The sequence below is a fragment of the Diceros bicornis genome, chromosome 13 (genome assembly GCF_020826845.1).
Source record: "Diceros bicornis minor isolate mBicDic1 chromosome 13, mDicBic1.mat.cur, whole genome shotgun sequence".
Lineage (NCBI taxonomy): Eukaryota > Metazoa > Chordata > Mammalia > Perissodactyla > Rhinocerotidae > Diceros > Diceros bicornis.
In genome coordinates this window covers 33,871,229-33,894,473 of record NC_080752.1, presented here as the reverse complement: position 1 = coordinate 33,894,473, position 23,245 = coordinate 33,871,229, and the positions used below count along the sequence as shown (strand labels likewise).

The 23,245-nt window shown below is 36.9% G+C and overlaps 1 protein-coding gene across 2 annotated transcripts in view; it reads right to left on the bottom strand.

Annotated features, from left to right (window-relative positions):
• Positions 1–23,245, bottom strand: part of SPEN (spen family transcriptional repressor) — an 83,385-nt gene that overhangs the window by 45,809 nt on the left and 14,331 nt on the right. Inside the window, exons 2-3 of one of the 2 annotated variants that reach the window (XM_058552964.1) lie at positions 15,252–15,572; positions 11,661–12,137 (exon numbers count right to left, since the gene is read on the bottom strand). In XM_058552964.1, coding sequence (XP_058408947.1) covers positions 11,661–12,137; positions 15,252–15,572 — 798 coding nt within the window. Of the gene's footprint in view, positions 1–11,660; positions 12,138–13,992; positions 15,573–23,245 lie in introns of those variants that run through there. The other variant, XM_058552965.1, reaches the window with a different exon arrangement.

Sequence of the window (23,245 nt, the reverse complement as noted above, 5' to 3'; positions counted from 1 at the left end):
CTAAGAATATATGTCACTACCCCTATCTTAGCATATATTTCTAATCTCCTCTTCTACACCAAGAAACATTTTTAGAGTACAACTCTTGAGAGTCTTAGGAAAAACCAACCCTATTTTGCAAAGTTAATTATAAAATATATTTCACTTACTATTTCATCTACCTGGAACAAGGAAGTTCACTTATCGTGCAAAGTGGATTTAGAAAGATGTTCTATAAAGGTGACTCTATACGATAGCAGCAATAAATTCTAGTAGCATATAACTTAACGAATGACTAATAATTTAAGTAAATAAATTACCAGAGAGTGCTCTTTCCATTTTCTCACAGGAGAAGCAATCACAAGACTACCCTTTATAGATAAAGGCAGTCACTCAATTTGTACTCTAAGACACCGATTAAAAAAAAAAAATCACAGGCAGGGTGCCTGTAAAGAAATCTTGGCTAATTTTGAGCTTCAGAAAATGCTAATGTTTATTTTAAAATGAGAATACCACATTTTCCTTTATTTCTGTGCATGAATGATCTCTTGTTCCAGGCTGGGTGAAAGTATACCATGGCTTCTAAAAATGACCATAGAGGGGCCGGCCCGGTGGCGCAAGTGGTTAAGTGCGCGCGCTCCGCTGCGGCGGCCCGGGGTTCGCTGGTTCGGATCCCGGGCACGCACCGACGCACTGCTTGGTAAGCCATGCTGTGGCGGCGTCCCATATAAAGTGGAGGAAGATGGGCACGGATGTTAGCCCAGGGCCGTCTTCCTCAGCAAAAAAAAGAGGAGGATTGGCAGATGTTAGCTCAGGGCTGATCTCCTCACCAAAAAAAAAAAAAAAAAAAAAAAAAAAAAAAAATGACCATAGAAAGCCTCCAAGTGAAAACAACCCAAAAAGGATAAAAGAGAGTAACAAGATCACCAAAACTGCTCTGAGTAAACTTTCAGCATAAGTAACAAGACTAACAAAGGTTTCAGTCTCATTCCAAAAGTTTAAAACATAAGCAACGTTATGGAAATTTACATCTATATAGCCCTGGCATCCAGAAAGACAAAAATAAATGTACTCTTTTATTTGTGGTTTTAATATTTCTTAGTGACTTCTGGGTGTTCTCTGATCAGGAATTAGACCACGTTTAATCACTTAATTCCCTTATTTCTCAAAGAGGCAAGCTGAGAAAGAGGCCCTTTATGCACAAAGTAGCCATGACACTAAAAATCTGCAATTTAAGCATAGTATTGTTTTTCTTTTTTTTAAGTTTGCTTCTAAGTCAAACAAATACAATTTGGCATAGCATTTTTAATTTTAAACTGTGTTGTTTAGAACTTTAATTTGAATTATTTTGCTAATTTTTAAAACATGTTAAAAATTTACATGAAGATTAAATTAAAACTCAGAAGGTATCAAGTCAAAAGTTTACCCCAAAACCTATTTTCATTCCTTCCACCTAACAATCAAACCAAAATAAACCCCAGCACAACCCAAGCGGGAAGAATGAAAATGGGTAAGGGAGAGACAGTTCTTTACTTCAAACAGACTAACTTAACTAAAAGCTGAGATCCTGGGGAATTTTGGTCATTAATTAATTAACTTTTTGGTAATAAATTATCACCAAATGCAGACCACGCTGCGATGCACTCAAGCAGTGGTATGGCAGAAGCTACTTTTCAAGCCTTAGCTTCTGAAGGCCAGAAGACAAAAAGTTACAGTTAAATTAAGGGAGTAATAACGGAAAGATGTATTGAAAACAGTCGAGTTCACACCAGCCTCTAGTCTTTGGCTCCTTACTGTCTGACACGCCTCCCACCTGGGAGCAAGCCCGGCTTAACTAGCAGCCACAGCTGCTCCTCCCCGCAGCCTGCCCAGTCACCGCGCAGAAGCCCGCCGGGACCCCCTCTTGAGGCCCCGCCCCCTGGGCTGAGGGCTGGGCAGAAACTCTGGCAAAATAAGGAAGCCTCTGGGAGGTGGCAAGCAGCCAACTCAAACTGGATGATTCCAGTTTAGGCTGGTTTGAGTCACAAACAAGCAGTTCCTAGCTTTCCTCACAATATTCAGACACACTGGCTGCCCAGGCAGCACACAATGAGCTCTCCTCACTTGCTCTCACAGCAAAGTCTACCCCGTTCTCGTTTCCCTAGCAGCAGAGGATCTTAAATGAAAGCAGGGTGCCCAACACAAAGCAAATATGGGTCAGCCCAGCACTTGTTTCCAAAACTGAGTGTTCCATACAGAACCCTAACAGTGACAACACCTACACCTCTGGAAAGCCTTACTGAAATGCTGTACTTGACAAAAAACGAAAACCAGAAAGGAAATCGATCTAATTGTAGGTCTCCATAATGGAAGTTAAGCCCACCAGAGCAATCAGAAAGCAAAAACTTCCATTTTCCATATTTAGCACAAATAAGGCTTGGCTGGTTAAAATGACCCCAAAAGACTGTGTGTAGCTTGTTGCCCAATAACAAACTATACAGCAGCCTAGAAAGGAATGTGTTTCAAAAACGTGGGCTCTTTAAGTGATCTCTGCAGTTTGCCTGCCACTGATGGGAATGAAAAACATACTACCAAAAAAATACTTGTGTGTGTCTGTGTCTGTATGCACATATGTATGTGTGCGTGTGTGTGTATTTATTTATTTGGTGTACTTCTCTCCAAAGCACACACTGCTAAACATTTATTCCATGACACTAAACAGCCCCAAAACTGCATTAAGGAGAGAATGAGCAAATGCTTGTTCTTTTGGAAAGTAATAGGTATTTAAGGCAGCCACTCAAAATGAGGCAAGACAACGTGCATTTTAAATCTAATAGTTTTCTCCAGGATTGCAGACACACTAATATGCCTGCTGTTCTCTTTTATCCACCAACCCTTCTCCCTTCAAGTAGGTAGCTTTTTAAAGAACTCAGATACCAATACTTCAGAGTGGCAAATTTCAAGATAAAAACTGCATTTAATAGCCAGAAAGGTCCAGAGCAATGAATACATTTTATTTGTAACACTGATTTTCAGCAAAACAATTTCAACTATTTTCTAAAAAAGTAAAAATGAGGCAGAAGGACAAAATAATAAACCAGGCAAAGAATGGCTGTGAAATCCAGAAAAAATCAGCTATTTAAAATGCAATATATGGTATTTTACTAAGGCTTAAAATAAGAGTGCAAAAATTCATTTCATTTAAAATGAAAATAGGGGCAAAAGATAAAGTAAGAAAACATCCCTCCTAACAATCTTTATTATCCTTGACTTTGGCTTCTTAAAGGCTTAGATAAACCTCTACTGTTCCTCTTTGAAAGTTCTCTGAATGCTCCCAAAACATACACTTCACTTGTTAGCCCCCAAATCAATAAACATCTAATCATTGATTTTCTTTCTTTCTTTTTTTTTTATGAGGAAGATCAGCTCTGAGCTAACATCCATGCCAATCCTACTCTTTTTGCTGAGGAAGACTGGCCCTGGGCTTAACATCCGTGCCCATCTTCCTCTACTTTATATGGGATGCCGACACAGCATGGCCTGGCAAGCGGTGCATCGGTGCACGCCCGGATCCCGAACCCTGGCTGCCAGCCAGCAGGGGAGCGCGGGCACTTAACCGTTACTTCACGGGGCCAGCCCCTAATCGTTGATTTTCACATTTTAGTTAGTATGTTTTATGTTTCAATGGTCTCTGAGCACAAGTATCTTCTCTTTACACACTCAAAGAACAAAAAAATCCCATGTCAATTAAAGTGATTCATCTCAAACTAACAGGTATAAACAGAGCAGCAAAGAGGAGAAAGTTGGTATTATGCAAAAAAACATAATTTCTACTCTCATTTCAATCCTATGCAGCTATAAACAGAATAGCCAGGAAAAAACTCATGGTTTCTTTTTTTTTTTTTGTGAGGAGATCAGCCCTGTGCTAACATCTGCCAATCCTCCTCTTTTTTTTGCTGAGGAAGACTGGCCCTGGGCTAACATCCGTGCCCATCTTCCTCCACTTTATTTATTTATTTATTTTTGGGAGGAGGATCAGCCCTGAGCTAACATCTGCCAATCCTCCTCTTTTTGATGAGGAAGACTGGCCCCAGGCTAACATCCACGCCCATCTTCCTCTACTTTATATGGGATGCCTCCACAGCATGGCTTGCCAAGTGGTGTGTCGGTGCGCGCCCAGGATCGGAACCGGCGAACCCCGGGCCGCCACAGCGGAGTGTGCACACCCCACCGCTTGTGCCACCAGGCCGGCCCCAAAACTCATGGTTTCTAATCACCAATTTCCCAACTACAGTTTAATTTCAGTTATATCATTTTTTCTGAGATTAAATGGCATTATTTTTAGTGATATACAAACTACTTTGGCCCCATAAAATATATCTGAGAATAAAGAATCACACTGCAACAAAACAAAATTTTATCTCCAACTGCATCCAGAAACTATCTGCCTATTATAGGTAAGATCACTTTTGATGATAAAAATTCAGACAAATGTCTTTATGATTAAACATTGCCACGATCACCAAAAACACTGCTAATAATATTAAGTCCTTTAACGCTTTAAGAAACTGACTTTTACTTCATGTATGTATTAAAACTGCTGCCATATGTGACAGTTTCCAGCACATAATGTATATCATAGCAAATTATACAGCCAGGTAATAAAATGAGCATATCTTCCCCCAATCAACATTCTAAATAAGCATACTTGTAAATAAGAGAAATGGAAGGTATACTGTCACTATCACTTGGATACATGCAATGCCACATTCCTGATGGTTTCTCTCTCACCTTTTCAGCCTCATCTATTTTCTTTCACAAGGCTGCAAGATGACAGAAATTTTGAAAAATTTTCTACATGAACTTGAAAGGGAATTATCTCTCATAACTAAAATAAATGAACTGTAAAACTTCCTCATGAAATCATAGACAAAAGGATACTGGAATAAAATTTCCTCTCAAGGAAACTGTAATCTATAGTGTCTATATTGTTCACAAAATGATTAGCAGAACTGTTCTTCATATAAAAAAAAAAAGCTTCCTGGGGCCGGCCCAGTGGCGTAGCAGTTAAGTGTGCACGCTTCACTTAGGGCCGAGGGTTTCCAGGTTCGGATCTTGGGCACGCACCGACGCACCACTTGTCAAGCCACGCTGTGGCGCGTCCCACATAAAGTGGAGGAAGATGGGCACGGATGTTAGCCCAGGGCCAATCTTCCTTGGCAAAAAGAGGAGGATTGGCATTGGATGTTAGCTCAGGGCTGATCTTCCTCACAAAAAAAAAAAAAAAAAAAGCTTCCTATTAAGATGAGGGATTTTCATGCTAACACATTTTTTAGTTAAAAGGGTCACATTCCTTTTAACTGTATCTGTTGTAAAAATCCAGAATTTGTTCAATATTCTAATTACTGTTTAACTATAATTCAGGTAAAATAACCTTTTTTTTTTTTTTAATTGATGTTTTAATGGTTTCTAACATTGTGAAATTTTGGGTTGTACATTTTTGTTTGTCCATCACCATATATATGACTTCAGGTAAAATAATCTTAAATTGTCTAACAGAAAAAAATGAGTAGGGCTGTAGACAATTTTTGATGTAATTTACTCAACATATATAATTTAAAAGAAATATACAAACAAGTTCTACAAATAATACCAGCAATAAGAAATATTTTTCATTTCCCTTTCAATAAAAAGTAAATTATTCTAACGCAAAGCTAACATACTGGACAAGAGAGGGGCATAAAACATACCATATCTTAACACAGCATCAGAGTTGAAAAGTCTGATTGTTTGAAGTTCTATATGCTTTTCTTGTTACTTAAAAGAAACACCACAAAGGCTATTTCACATGTGAGGTTTCCTGTCCTGGCACTGATTTCTTGTCCCCAAGCTTCTTCCTTATATCTTCCAACTTATGACAATTCAAAAGAAATTCTAATAATGTAATAACTATACAAGGAAAATTTCATCAAATACATTTTTTAAATCAACTTATTCCAATTTTTAAAATCTATTTAAGAAAGCTTGCTCTAAAATTCTAATTTCTTTTAACAGGCAACTAAGCACAATTTAAGGCCACATGGCTTACTGAAAGCCAGAGACAAGAGACAATGAGATGTCACCCACTACAGTTATTTTCATGTAGTTATCTTTCTTATTATTACTACATTCGTTTTAGGAGTTTCCATCTAAATGCCTAATTTTGTGATTAGAAAGAATAAAAGTCTGTAGTCATCTAACGTATTCTTCTTTAGACAAACCAACAGGGTTCAGAGGAACAGAAAGGAAAAGGCTGATCACAAACCACCCCCCCAAATTTTGTGTGTGTGTGTGTCAGCAAGATCAGCACTGAGCTAACATCTGATGCCAATCCTCCTCTTTTTGCTGAGGAAGACTGGCCCTGAGCTAACATCCGTGCCCATCTTCCTCTACTTTATATGGGACGCCGCCACAGCATGGCTCTATAAGCAGTGTGTCGGTGCGCACCCAGGATCTGAACCTGTGAACCAGGGCCGCCGCAGGGGAGCGTGCGCACTTAACCGCTTGCGCGACCTGGCCGGCCCCCCAAAAAATTCTTAGGGGGCAGAAGATGGGGCTGCCTTTGGTAAAGTTGGAAAGATGAACCTAGCCATAGACACAGAGATTAATTTAATTACAAGTTAACTCTTAATTAGACATGTGGATTTTCTGTTTTGGATTAGCCATAGCCAATGTTTAATTCAAACTGACTCTATTCTTGGGACTCCATACAACCTGCTCTCTTATCCATAAATTTAGTGCACAAAAAAGCAATATTTGTTAAATAAATAGATGGCTAAATGTAAACTCAAAAGTTAACTTTAGCCTAAAAAGACATTTAGGGAAGTAACCTATTGAAGCGGGAGGGGATGGAACAAGAAAAGGTTTGGATTATCCAAATCTCAACTCCCTCCCATTACCCTTTCATCCATTTTTCCTCCCATTCATTCAGTAAATCTTTATATGATGTAGAATCAAGGGCTAACTGCGGCTACAGAGTTGCTAAAACCCCTTTTCGGCAATCTGGTGAAGTCTATGGACCACTTTTCAGAATAATGTTTCTAAAGGCAAAAAGTAAAATAAATCGGGATAAAAAGGAAACCAATTATATTGACACAGTTATTAAAATGTTTAAATTTTTGTGATATAGTAATATGTCTTTATTAACATTAAATAACAATACCTAACACTGAGTTTAATAACTATTTCCCAGTAATGATGACTATAAGCCCAATTTTGAGATATCTGCAACTATAATAATAATAAATTACTTGTGGATTTATATTGGTAACAAAGTAACTCATGCTGGTTTTTTTTGGTTTTTGTTTTTTTGTGAGGAAGATCAGCCCTGAGCTAACATCCGTGCTAATCCTCCTCTTTTTGCTGAGGAAGACTGGCTCTGAACTAACATCTATTGCCAATCCTCCTCCTTTTTCCCCGCAAAGCTCCAATAGATAGTTGTATGTCATAGTTGCACATCCTTCTAGTTGCTGCATGTGGGACGTGGCCTCAGCATGGCCGGACAAGCGGTGCGTCGGTGCGCGCCCGGGATCCGAACCCCGGCTGCCAGTAGCGGAACGCGCTCACTTAACCACTAAGCCACGGGGCTGGCCCACTCATACTGTTAATACCACTTTTTTTGTTGACTACTTTCATAATGGAAGGCAATGCTTAATTTCAGTTATAGGTTAACAAAAAGATGTAATTTTTTTTCCCCATCCAAGTTCAGGGACCCTGAGCCAGCCCAATCATCTCTGCTGTGATCAAAATAAACAACTGGGAAACAAAACTCAGTCAAAACTACTTTAAGGTATTAGGAAAATTTACAAACTAATTTAACTTCAAATTATTCAATTCCTTTAGCCTGTATTTAAAAAAATTCTTACAATGTGATAGAAAAAAAAAAATCCAATGAGAGGAAACTATAGACATAAAGCATGTTCAACTTCAGTGAAGGGCTTTTAAAATAAATGCTTTTGTGGAAGTTATGTATTTAAACTTTTCTGTTGAAAAGAAAAGTGACTCCCTAAATGACCATTACAAAGAAAAAGATACAACAGCAAAGGACTGCAGATAGGAAAGTCTATACCATTAAGCCCCAGTTCTCACTAGTTAAATACTGTGACTAGTTTTACAGAAACAGTAAGTGTATCACTTATAAGGACTTCACAACTAGACTGCCATTAATCCCATGTTTACTCATTTGAAATGCACTGCTAGGAATCTGTTCACTAAAGCTGTAACAATGAAGGGCAATGGAGGGTGATTAATTTCTCAGTCAGTCATGTAGACAAAACAGAAACTTGTATCTACAAATAAAACCAAGCTATGTTTTATCTACTATAAGATGTTAATTTTAAGCATTTTTTAAAGGACTTGGAATGTCATTTTCACAATCATAAAGTTTTAAAGATACAAAAACGAACCTATTTCTTCCAAAAGGAAACTGAACATTCTCAATCCACATAATATTTCATAATACTACACTAGAAGTCAATATAATGATAAAGGAAAAGAGGACATCTGATAAGGGAGGCTGAACCCAGAGATAATGGATATGCTCTGAACACCAAAGGATTTTATTTCTGTGCACTTGCTTCAATCATAATCTAATGACCAAATCTTTTAACTTTTTACATCAATTTTGCTTTATCTTTCATGTAAACTAAGAATCATGTCTATGTATTTCAAACATTTGTTGAACATGACTCTGAGAAAGGCAATATACTAGGCTCTGTGGTGTGCACAAAGGAAGACCTGGTCCTCTTCTTACAGAATAGCATCAAAAGGACCATCATTCAGTCATATCTCCAAAAAGTTCATTCTGTTTTTCATAAATCAACATAATCTGATTCTTAATACAATGTCTCTCCCACTTGTCCCAAATCAGGCACTCTCACAGTCCAAGTTATCCTTCTCTGAGCTACTGAAATAGCCTCCTAACCAAAATCTCTCTCTCTCCTATTCTAAGTCACCAGATGCCTTTCTAAAGCACGGATCTCAACAAGCTATCTCCCTTCTCAAAATCCTTCGATAGCTCATTTCTGCATCAAGAATAAAACTCAAAATCATTAGTGTGGTTAAGTCATTCTAATTATTTGCTGTTCTCAAAACATTCTTCCACCTACCTGTATCTCTTCAAGTTCTGCCCACAATGCTCCCCATCTAGCCTAAAACTCATCTCTTCTTGTTAAAGTCTTACATATCCTTCATAGCCTGAAATCATAAAAATTTCCAGCTCCAAGTATGAATCAGGCAGCTGACAGAATAGGAAATATCCTCTATGATTGTAATTTAGTCCCGATGTAGATGTCCTAGGCTCATCCTGCCTTTGTGGGATTTATCTTTCTGACTGTAAATATTCAGAAGCATACAACTGTTTCTTTTTTTTTTTTTTAACTTTGTATAATTTTATTTACTTATTTATTTGGTGAGGAAGATTGGCCCTGAGCTAACATCTGTGCCAAACTTCCTCTATTTTGTATGTAGGATGCTGCCACAGCATGGATTGACGAGCGGTGTGTAGGTCCATGCCCAGGATCTGAACCCATGAGTCCCCAGCTGCCAAAGTGGAGCACGCGAACTTAACCACTACGCAACCAGGCCAGTCCTACAACCGTTTCTTTTGATTACATAAACAGGGATTAGCTCCATCAAATTCCATCAGATCACCTCTGAGTTCACTCTTTTGAGCCTACAATGCTAAGGGCCAGATCCCAAACCACTGTAACTCCCACTAAAGTACAATGCCATCCTGAAGGCCTTGTATGGTGTTTCTCCTCTAACTTCAACACCTCCACAATCAGTTGGCTTTTAAATAAATTTTGAGGGGCTGGCCCCATGGCTTAGCAGTTAAGTGTGCGAGCTCTGCTACTGGCAGCCCGGGTTCGGATCTCGGAGCACACCAACACACCGCTTGTCGGGCCATGCTGAGGGGGCGTCCCACGTACCGCAACTAGAAGGATGTGCAACTATAACATACAACTATCTACTGGGGCTTTGGGGAGAAAAAGGGAAAAAAAAAGGAGGAGGATTGGCAATAGATGTTAGCTCAGGGCCGGTCTTCCTCAGCAAGAAGAGGAGGATTGGCATGGATGTTAGCTCAGGGCTGATCTTCCTCACAAAAAAAAATAAAAAATAAAAATAAATAAAATAAAAAAATAAATTTTGAGGCAATGGAATGCAGTGGCATCCCTTTAATGAGGTAGGTTTGGGGAAATGACTGAAACTTGAATATCTCAGACAATTTTATGTAGGAGAAAGTGGGACATGACAAGATTTTATAATCAGTTTATAGAATTCAAATGAATCTTGTCAATCATTTATCTCAACAATACACCAAATGAAATCAAGAGAAGTTAAAAGTTTTCATTCACGTCAACAGAGCTGCAAAGCTGGAGACAGAACCTAACTCTCCTGATTTCCTAAAACTAAGTGCTTGTTTCATTATAATATGTACATCTTCCAGAATGTTTGAATTATATCTAGATACACAGATAGATGTATAAAATGTTTCTATTTATTATTTTGAATTAGAAAACTTAAGAGGCCTAAAAGGAACCATTCGTCAATTACACAATCATTCACTTGTCTTAAATTAATTCTAAGCAGGCAATACTAAAAGAAAAATAATCTGGACATATTAATCAAGTCAAAGAATTTATATCCTGTAAATTTAAAATATACACCATCTAAATTTAAAACTAGGATATACGGGATTAACAGGTTGAAGAACAAGAACTGGAAATGGGAAATGCTCAAAGACTATCAACATCTGAAGTAGTAATAATAATACCCAGCAATTATTAAAGGCAGTATGTATATCACATATATGAGTATCAAGCTAAGCACTTTACATACATTTCTTTCATTTTAATCTTCACAATAACTTTATGAAGCACAGTTCTTATAAAAGATGAGCAAGCTAAGGCCTAGAAAGTTTAAGCAACTTGTCCAAGTATAAAAGTAGTAAACTATACTATCTACCTAGATCTATGATTTCAAAACCCATACACCTCACTTCTAAACTGTTTCTTGTTAAGTTTACCTTCAATTTATTATTTTCATCTTTAGGATAAAACTCCTTTGTAAAAAAAAAAAAAATTCAACTAATGAAATTCGCTTACTCAGGCTTAGTGAACAGCAGAGTTACAACCTGCATTTAAAGAAAGCTTTTCTACTTGAGTCTATAAATTGGCTACCACCTTGATGTTAAAATTAGTTAAAGTTGATTTAGTCATTGATAATAAATGTGTCAACAATATATTTCATCAGTACATCTTTAACCAAACAGCTTTTACGAATTTTCAACGAAAATAATAGAAATAAGTTACTATTATAATCTAAGAAATTAAAAATTTTAAAGAGATACTACATTTTCAGTGGCACAGATTTGCTCCACACAGCTAAAGTTAGCACTTTTCTTCCTTTCTGGCCATTTTAATCTTGAGCATCTGGAGGATGAAACAGTATTTGCAAATCAGCACTTAGCTTCAAGTACTTGACAGAATGGTTAATTCAATGGCCACATGCTAATCAAAGTTTCTTCATTCATTATACACATGATCCAAGATTACTTTCTTTTAAAAATATTACTATGCTAAAAATCATTATCATTGATTGTGGAGAAATTGTGACAATTTATTCAACAGCTTGTCTGTTAGAACAAAAGGCTGTTAACCTACCTGTCACTGCTGGTACTACTGCTGCTGCTGATTGAATCACTACTGGAGGATCTACTCCTAGAGCCGCTGCCGCTAGGGGACCTTGTGGGTCTAGACGCTTGGCTAGCCAGCCTCTGAGGAGACTGATTTCTAGACTGGGATGAATGTGGTGACCGACTCCTGCTGTGCTGGTAATTCCGCTCTGGCCTTCTGCCTCGTACCTCCCGGGTAATATCATCCCTGTAGATATCCCTGTGTACCACACTGGGCAGTGTAAACTGCTCCCGAGCCCTAGGTTCGTATCGGGGGTCATGAGCATCAAAACGGTTTGGACTTCGACTCCGAGAAGTATAATAGAGCCCATGTTGTAAAGTCCGCTCTCGAGGATCTCTATAGTAATCCTGATCGTAATGTCTTGTCCGATCAAATCCTCCCGTCCCCCGTTCATGGTGTCCATAGGCACTATGTTCATAAGCACGCTCCCTGTTATCTGAAGCCCTGCATTTAGGAGGGGGGAAAAATATTTAATCAATCAGAAAGGGGCAAGCAAAACTAAAAGCAAGTCATGCAAACATTCATTTCAGCATTGTCTTTTGTCTTTGCAACTGGTCATTTTCTAAACAGCATAAACCTACTTAGTAAGCAAACACTAACAAGCTTAACATTTTACTTGACTCCAGAAACTATTTTCACAGCTGAGCAATCATTGTTTTAATTGATATTGGGCTTTCATGACTAGTGTTCTGCAAGTCAGTTGCTCTTTTGATTAGGGATTTTCTGGCTTATATATAGAAATATACGTATGCCACCTCCTTTTCATTTTAAGTTTAATGGAATAAGAAGAGAGTTTTAATATCAAAGTTTTCTATATTTTCATCTGATCAAAATATATACCAAATTTTTATTTACTTTGCAAATTTATTTTAGGCAAAATTTCCATGATACATTTTAACATAGACATGAAAGCCCTATTACAATGCATGTCCCAGCAGGAGGAGGGCATTTTCAAAGGTCAGAAAAAAATTTAAGTGTAACTTTTTCTCATTAGTTTTCGACTTGTTGGGTAACTATAAAAATTACTAGATTATGTAAATTGCTGTGCCCAAACAATCACCTTTAATAATAAAAAGAACCTTAAAAAGACAAACAAAAAAACCCACTTAGGATATCAAAATATTGGGTTGCCACACGCTATTCTATGGTAGATTTAACTAATTACGGAATAAAGGTTATTTTATCTCCTTGTACAATCAAATTCCACATAATTTTTAAAACACCTATTCCATGATTCAATTTGCTAATGTATGTACTTAATGGTTACAGGAAATATGTTCTCTTAGGTTTTAGCTATACTCAAGTTGCCTATCATAAAATTAGGCAACTCTGGGAACTGTAAGATACTCTAAGGTTGCTAATAGCAATGATTTAACTTAAAAAAAAAATTTCCATAGGACATGAATATTTGTCAACCTAAGAGTACAAAAATTGTTGCATGTACAATTACCTACATGCAATTATGTGTTAATATTAAAAAACAATTCTAACACCATAAAGAAATCTTAAGTTCTCTACTTTTGTAGGAAACCAGAACTCATTTCCTGAGTTCCTAAAAGACCGTTTCACTTGAATCTCAACTTGAGGTTGAGTTTCTTCTCAACCTTATCTTTGGATCTATCTATCAAAAGAGATTAAGGAATCATGAAAGATATAGAAGAATTAGAATCTCTCCAATGACAAATACCTGGCAAAAATCTTACAACTAATACCATGTCCCCAGTATGTCCCTAGATCCCGAATCTCTCCAACTAATCTTCATCTTCACCCACCATTTCACTTAGTGGCAACCATACCTTCCTAGGCTACTTTCGCTTTCTGCTGCTATTATGAAAAGCAACTGGCGTGGCAAAAAATTCAATAATATCTTTCCTAATTAAATATATTAAATGACTTTCTCCTTTTTTATTCACTACATTTCTGGAATTTGGATAGATATTTCAATGCCTAACAAACAAGAGGGTTTCCTTTGAGACTTAAGAGAAAATTTCATAAATAATTCAATTAGCACCCTATCAAATGTTAATCAGTGAAAGCTGTTATTAATGATATAACAGAAGCAATAGGCAACAGTTCTAGAAGAATTACTGCTACAGCTGATATTTTATAAATACGCAAAGTTCTTATCCATGAGGAAGATACAGAAGGCAGGCACAAGAAGCTAGCAGAGCTGAAATCTAACAGCTATTCTTTGATTCATCTATTAGTACTAAATACTTCTAGAGTTAGTGGGAAAAAAAGAGAGAGTTTGACTTGGGTTAGGAGAGGGGCTAATATACACAGGTCAGGACATACCAACCTTTTCCAACTGTGGAAACACGACCTATAATCCCAATTAAATCTAGGGAGAGAATTGTGAACATAACTTCCCCAATTTTGGCCCCTCTTATGGGGGTAATCCACCTTCTTAATGGGCAAGGGTGTCAAATGATATTTAGATGAACCACAAGGAAAAAAAAATCTTAGTGACCAGATAAAATAATTCCAGTGGAAGCAAGTAGTCCCAGACAAACTGTAACTCTCAAACCCCCAGACTTCTTTCTTGAGATAGTAGACAATTATAAATTGATCCACATTCATAAAAATTTCCAGCCCTAAGTATGAATCAGGCAGCTGACAGAAGAAGAAATATCTTCTTTGATTCCACCAAGTGAGGAAGGCACAGTTGCTCGCCAATAGTTCACCTTTGTAGCCATCCAGCACAGTCAATTTTGATTGCTGTATCCACAACTGATCTCACCATACGTTCAAAGCTAAAGTACCTTTAACTGGATAGCAACTTGCTTAAGAAACAAGATAGTAATCCTCTTCCCCTGGGCTAGTGGAATCTTGACTGCATGACATCCCCAACATTCCAGCAATTAGAAAAGAATGGCGATATTCCAGGATTTAGGAACGTCCATCATCTCAATTTTTCCCCATTCCATCAAGGAGTATAATTCCAACATGGAAACTGTGTAGATCCAAAATGGAAACATCAAACATCGACTTCCCTCTTCTTCATCCAAGTACACATTTCCAGGTTAAAGTATTGTTTGTAGAATCCAAGTGGTTGAATCATTATGGTCTGCTAGGTTTTTTGGTGACAATCCAATTCATTTGTACACTTGATGTAGTGAAAACTGATAAGCAGATATCAACTTCTAAAAGAATCTGTAGGCTCTAATATTCCAGAAATATTCCATATAGTACAACCACAAAATCTGTAGCCAAATAGCTCCATCATGTAACGGATATATCCAAGGAAGGCCTTAACATTATCCAAGAGAAGGAATAATTAATTCTAGAAGACAGGTAACTCCAAAACTGATGCTGCCATACCAAATCTTCCACCACTTTATCTCTCAGGAGTAGATATCCAACCAGCTGCAGGAAATATCCTCTACGATTCCATAAGATACCAGCCACTGGGATAGAAATCACTTCCGTTTCCAACCCAAAATAGGAAACATTGAGAATGCCCAAAACTTTAAATCCATCTGGGGCCCCTAAATATGAGTTTCTGTTTCTCACCATATCAAATACAAAATACCTGCCTAGAGAAACCTTGCAACTTACCCATCAAGTCTCCGCTCATAACGTCCTTCTCGTGCATGAAGTGATGGTGGGGGGCCATAAGCAGGCCCTCCACCACCTCCTCTGAACCCAGAAACCTCTCTACTACGAGATGCTATGGAAACTGTATCATCCAATCCCCGAGCAGCACTCGGAATGGTGCCTGGTTCATTATAATCCGTGCGTAGGTCTCTATCTCCCATTTTGTTGACTGAATTGTGAGCTTTCTGTGCACTTTTGATGTCCACAAAATCCACAAAGGCAGCCACTCCTCCTTCAGATCCCCTCTTGGGGAGAATTTTGACACTTTCCACGCGGCCATATCTGGAAAAAATAAAGTCAACATTATTGTGGCACAGCAATAATTTTCCAAAAACAGTTTTTGAAAATTTTTTTCTCATTTTTAGACAATTTATATTATGTATACATGGGGGAAGGGTTGCAAAGTAACATGTAAAATGGCTTTTACACTCACATTTTTCTTTCTTGGGGCAAGTATTTACAAATATTTTAACCACATTATTTTATTGCTTTCATTTCTTAAATATAATATTTACTAAACTATCTTTTACCTTTCTAGAACACTTAGCTGAAATGAATCTCAGAAGTTATTAGAAATTTTTACATTCTAAAAAAAGGATCTTGAACCTAAAATTGATCAAAGTAACTTACAAATCTTAAAAGATTATTAAAGTAAAAATTGAAACTAGAAATAGCTACTTTATAAAGATTTCATTTTAATTAATTAAGTGAAAATGATCTCACTGAAAAAATGAGATGATTTCAAACACTCCTTACTTGAAGGCAAAATAAATCCAAATATTTTGTGTGTCCATTTGCAAGTGACAGTCTATATTTTTCTATTTAATTTTTTTTCAAGGGGTTAAAAGAAAACTTAAAATTTATAATTTAGGTATAATTAAAATTACTTTTCATATAAATTAATAAATATGAGAAAATCTTTGATAGACCATATATATGTTATCATTTTTATTCCAAAAAAATGTTTACTATGTCTGTAAAGAAAAATTTTAGGGCACCTTTTATACTTTGAAGCATATATATAATAAATATAATTATTTGGAATAAAAATAATTCATGAATATTCTACAAATTCTATTAGGAGTTAATTATATTCTATGTACTTATAATTTGGCATTTTAGAAAGGCAGGGACAGCATTTTTAAATATAGCACTCTTATTTGCTGACAATCCAAGATCATAATTTTGCACTTCCCCTGAAGAAGCTGACAACATTATCAGAAAGCAGAACTTCTCTTCTTATATTCTCTAGTATGGTTTAAGTTACTACCTCTCACAAGGGAAACATAATCCTAAAATCCAGTTTCATCATACACCTGAACTAGAAGTAACAAAATTATTTGGTGTAAATGAAGTGATGAAAGGATCTTTTTAATTTGGAAAAGAAAATTGATAAAAATTGAAATAGTTCTTTCCACACAAACATTAAAAAATACCTTCCAATGTATCTGACAAAAGACTTGTATCTAGAGTACAAGAAATCTTGCAACTCAATCCATTTTTTTTTAAATAGGCAAAACACTTCATCAAAGAAGGTATACAGATGGCAGAAAAGCACAGGAAAAGATGCTCAAAATCATTAGTCATTAGGGAAATGCAAATCAAAACCACAATGAGATATCACTTCACAGCCAGTAGGATGGCTATTATTTAAAGGAAAAAAAAAGAAAAGAAAGAACAAGTGTTGGCAGGGATGGGGAGAAATTTGAAACCTCATGCATAGCTCATGGAACTGTAAAATGGTACAGCCGCTGTGGAAATGTGCCATTTTCTCCAAAAGCTAAGCACAGAATTACCATATGACCCAGCAATTCGACTCTTAGGTATATACCTAAAAGAACTGAAAACTGGGGCCCCATTAGATTATGTATACACCAACGTTCATTGCAGTATTATTCACAATAGCCAAAAGATGAAAACAACCCAAGTGTCCATCAATGGATGAGTAGATAAACAAAATGTGGTATATACATATACAACAGAATACAGTAGTCCCCTCCTTATTCATGGTTTCACTTTTCAGGTCAAAATTATTTTGTGTAAATGAACTGACGAAAGGATCTTTTTAATTTGGAGAAGAAAATTGAAAAACTGAAATAGTTCTTTCCATACAAACCAGGTCAACTGTGGCCCAAAAATACTAAATGGAAAATTCCAGAAATAAACAATTCACAAGTTTTAGATCACGTGTGCCATTCTGACTAGTGTGATGAAATCTCACTCCCTCCTGCCTGCAAGTGAATCATCCCTCTGTCCAGCGTATCCACGCTGTATATGCTACCTGCCTGTTAGTCACTTAGTAGTCATCTCAGTGATCAGATCAACTGTCGCTGTATCACAGTGCTTGTGTTCAAGTAACCCTTATTTTACTTCATAATGGCCCCAAAGCACCAGAGGAGTGATGCTGGCAATTCGGATATGCCCAAGAGAAGCCGTAAAGTGCTTCCTTTTAAGTGAAAAGGTGAAAGTTCTTGACTTAATCAGGAAAGAAAAAAAATTGTATGCTGAGGTTGCTAAGATCTACGGTAACTTTTATTACAGTATATTGTTATAATTATTCTATTTTATCATTAGTTATTGTTAATCTCTTACTATGCCTAATTTTTTTTTTTTGCAAGGAAGATCGGCCCTGAGCTAACATCTGCCAATCCTCCTTTTTTTGCTGAGGAAGACTGGGCCTGGGCTAACATCCATGCCCATCTTCCTCCACTTTATATGGGACACCACCACAGGAGGACTTGCCAAGCAGTGCATGGGTGCGCACCCGGGATCCGAACTGGCGAACCCCAGGCCACCGGAGCAGAGCGCTTGCACTTAACCACTTGCACCACCGGGCTGGCCCCCTTACTATGCCTAATTTATAAATTAAACTTTACCATAGGTATGTATATATAGGAAAAAACATAGTATATATAAAGTTCAGTACTATCCACAGTTTCAGGTATCCATTGCAGGTCTTGGAACGTATCCTCCTCAGATAAGGAGGGACTACTGTATTATATTAAGACATAAAAAGAAAATGAAGTTTTGATGCATGCTAGAACATGGATAAACCTTGAAAACATCATACTAAATGAAATAAGACAGACACAAAAGGACAAATAGTTTATGATTCCACTTATATGAGGTATCTATAATAGGCCAATTCATAGAGACAGAAGTAGAATAGAGGTTACCAGGGGCTGGGGGAAGGGGGAAATGAGGTGTTATTGCTTAATGGGTACAGAGTTTCTGTATGGGATGAAAAAATTCTAGAAATTGATAGTGGTAATAGTTACATACATTGTGAATATACTTAATGCCACCGAATTGTACACTTTAAAATGGTTAATAAATTTTATATTATATATATTTTATCAAACACACACACACAAAGCTCATCACTAAACCCAAGGTTGCAGAGGTTTTTCTCCTATGAAAAAAGGAGGAAAGCAGCAGCCAACTCCCCATCAAAAAAAGTCAATTAGCCAAAAAATAATACACAGAAAACAAATGTTTAAGCTTAAATCCCGAATAATAAAGAGCTAAATGCAATATTGAAAGAAGGACCAAAGAGCTCATAGATTATATATGTAGAACAAAGTCACATTGTGCTCCTTCCTCACAAGGGTGGGCTTACTTTCCCTACCATTTTTATATAAGGAGAGTACACTTTGCAAACAACACAAACTTATCTCCAAATTTAACAAAGGAGAACTCGATCAGTTATTACAAATCTACGTTACTCTTTTATATTGAGAAGATTGGTAACTCCCAAATTAAAAGAAAAAAAAAAGCTGCTTAACTCTTCATATCCATGAAAACTCAGCTGGTAAATGTGATGTCCTGATTTTGTCTACTTTTTCCAAAACAACATATTTCCTACAGTATTCAAGTATTCCTCAAGTATTCAAGATGAAACATTCACCTGACGTTTACTAATTTAAAAAGACCAAAAATAATCAAACCACAATTAGATAATATTTTCTTTTTTAACATCATCAAGCCTTAGCTACAGGCTTTCAGAGAACATATGGAATACTCTCCAGTAATACATACAAAGTATCAGTTTCTAAAATGGCACGGTCACTGGTTGTGGTAATAAGTTAACTCATTTCTACTTTTTGAAGAATTCAGAGGGCCGGCCCTGTGGCTTAGTGGTTAAGTGCACTCGCTCCGCTGCTGGCGGCCGGGGTTCGGATCCCGGGCGCGCACCAATGCACCACTTGTCCGGCCATGCTGAGGCAGCGTCCCACATACAGCAACTAGAAGGATGTGCAACTATGACATACAACTATCTACCGGGGCTTTGGGGAGAAAAAGGGGAAAAAAGGAGGAGGATTGGCAATAGATGTTAGCTCAGGGCCAATCTTCCTCAGGAAAAAGAGGAGGATTGGCATGGATGTTAGCTCAGGGCTGATCTTCCTCACAAAAAAAAAAAAAAAGAATTCAGAAAACCTAAATTAAATAAAACACATGAGAACATAAAGCTAAGAAATTGTGCTTGACTGCTACAAGCTGCAGTATATAACAATCTAATAGATTTGTCTTCAAAAACACAATCAAAAAACAATACTAACTTGGCTTCTGTTTGGTCAAAAATCTTCACCATCAAAAAACATTAAACTGGGCCGGCCCCATGGCTTAGCAGTTAAGTGTGCGCGCTCCGATGCTGGCGGCCCAGGGTTCAGATCCCGGGCACGCACTGACGCACCACTTCTCCGGCCATGCTGAGGCCGAGTCCCACGTACAGCAACTGGAAAGATGTGCAACTATGACACACAACTATCTACTGGGGCTTTGGGGGGAAAAATAAATAAATTAAAAATATATATATTAAACTGATCAACATACACTGTTTCTTCTAAGTTTTTAAGATAGAATTTAAAAATTGCCCAAAATAATGCCAGGTTTGCGAAATGTTTGATTTCAACATTTGACAATTTATGTAATAAGCACTGACTGTCCTTAGCAGTTCCTTGAAGAATATAATTTCATTGTAGTAATGACCTCAGATTTTATACTTGAGAGCAATATGATATAGTGGCAGGAAAGCACTAGAGCATAAGAAAAGAGACTACGGTTCTGATCCTAACTCAATTATTAATTATGTGGGTTTGTAACAGGCACTGTTCTAGGCACTTGATGCATACCAGGGAACAAAACAAAGATCCCTAGTCTCATTTAATTTATTTACAATTTTCAGTTTCCTGATAGGTCAAAAGAAGATTCCTCCTATTCTAAACTGTTTTCATCAACTCCACAAGCAACTCAGTAATTTCCAAATTGACACCAATTACACAAAGCTAAAGATCATTTGTATGTTAAAACCCAGTGAATTCTCTCAATACCCCTTTTCTTTCCAGAAGGCACTGCATTCAACCATTATTGGCTGGGTTATCAATAAGAATGCAATGATTAATTTTAATCCTAGCTTTTGCAACTGACCCTACTAATAAGCAATAAGAAAGAATAGCCACATACTTTGTATTCACACAAGTCCTCCTACTACAGAAAACAATCTTCCCCAAGTTATTATCGAAATATGACAACAGGTCCATTCCACTGATAAGCTAATACATTCAAATTCTGCATCTACTTCTTTGCCCAGTTAACTCCTCGAGTTAAAAGATCACATCTGAGTCTTTTATGATTACTAATATTACTGCTCTATTTCCACGTAGAGAGATCTCTTCTAAAGTTTGAATGTTGTCCTGCTATTCCAGGTAGAGTTACAGGATTGTAAATGAGGAGAATATCAGCCTCTGTGAAGAGGCATGTGATTAACCTACACACCTACTCCTCTAAAACCCAATACATCACTTTCCAAAGATCACATATTTTATCAAACTACCAATGGATTTGGGGCCGGCCCCATGGCTTAACGGTTAAGTGCGTGCGCTCCGCTACCAGCGGCCCGAGTTCGGATCCCGGTCGCGCATTGCCACACTGCTTGTCTGGCCATGCTGAGGCCGCGTCCCATATACAGCAACTAGAAGGATGTGCAGCTATGACATACAACTATCTACTGGAGCTTTGGGGGAAAAATAAATAAATTTAAAAAAAAAAACTACCAATGGATTTGTGTATTGCCCACTTTTCCACCCTTCCATCCCATCGTGGCCAAGCTGTTCCTTATTCAAAAGCAAATGATCAATAAGTATAAAGAGACAGAAAGCGAAGAGCAAATGAACATGCCATAAGGACTAAAAAGGCCTAAGAGATAAATATTAAAGCTTGGTTGGGCTACCTATAACAGCAGAGACAATAAATGTTTATATCTGTTTGTTTTTTATATTAACAAGATTAAAAATCACTCCTCTTTCGAACTCAGACAGTTGGGTCATAAATATATCCATTACAACCACCAAACCATCTGGAATACTGCAGTAACATCAACACTTATACCACCTCTTTATAGCAAGAATTTTTATGAAGGAATTACTAATTTATAAATCAACCCACTTGATTTTATATTTAGACCAAAGACTGGTTTCGTCTCTGTGTCAGACCTTTATTTTATTTCTTATACCAGTGACTGGAAATACTTCAACTACACCAAAAGGCAGAATCTCTAGAAACTTAAATATATCATAATAGCATTTAAATTAGAGCTGGCCAAATTTTCCTATATAATCAGAGGTCAAACTTTTTAAAATTTTATTATGATAAAATATAACATAAAATTAGCTATTTTAACCATTTTTAACTCTATAATTCCAATCTTTTAAAATTAATCAAAGCTATTGCTTGTTATCAACACAACAGAGGTAGATATTAAAGCTACCTCATTCACAATTACTGATACTCCCATACTTCAATACATTAAAGGTGACACAGGACTCAGAATCACATACTTTGAGTGCAAAACTCTTGCAATTTGGACATAACCAAATAAGATGGCAATATCTGTAATATGTCATATTATAACAGTTAAAATAAGTTAAAACCAAAAGTAAAACTTAAGTTTGAACAATTATCTAGAAAGATAAAGATAAATTTATATCGTTAGCATGACAATGATAGATTAAAAGTTAATGGTTTATTCAATTCAAAGATAAATATCAAAAATTGATATAAACCCACAGAAAACAGGGAGAAAATATTTGCAAATTATACATCTGATAAGGAGCTCCTACAATTCAACAATGAAAAAGACAAAATGCAATTTAAAAATGGGCAAAGGCTATAAATACACAATTCACCAAAGAAAATATACAAAGGGCCAATAAACATACAAAAATTTGCTCAACAACATTAGTCTTTAGGGAAATACAAACCAAAACCAATGAGATACCACTTCACACCCACTGGGATGGCTAAAATAAAAAAGACAGATAATAACAAGTGATGATAAGGAGAAATATAAACCCTAATGCATTGCTGGTGAGATTGTAAAATGGTGCAGCCACTTTGGTAAACAATTTGGCAGTTCCTCAAAATGTTAAACTTGGGGCTGGCCCAATGGTTTAGCGGTTAAGTGCGCGCACTCTGCTGCGGCGGGCCAGGGTTCGGATCTGGGAGGCGCATCCCGGGCGCACACCGATGCACTGCTTGTCAAAGCCGTGCTGTGGCAGCATCCCATGTACAAAACAGAAGAAGATGGGCACAGATGTTAGCTCAAGGCTAATCTTCCTCAGCAAAAAGAGGAAGATTGGCAACAGATGTTAGCTCAGGGCCAATCTTCCTTACCAAAAAAATAAACAAATAAATAAAATTACTATATAACCCAGCAATCTCACTCCTACTCCAAGAGAACTGAAAACATATGTCCACAATAAAACTGGTACAGAAATGTTCATAGTAGCATTATTCATAATAGCCAAAAAATGGAAACAATCCAAATGTCCAACAACTAATAAACAAGTTTTAAAAATGTGGTATGTCCATATAATGGAACACTGGCAATAAAAAGGAACAAAGTTCTAATACATGCTGTAAGATGGATGAACCTTGAAAACATTATGCTAAGTGAA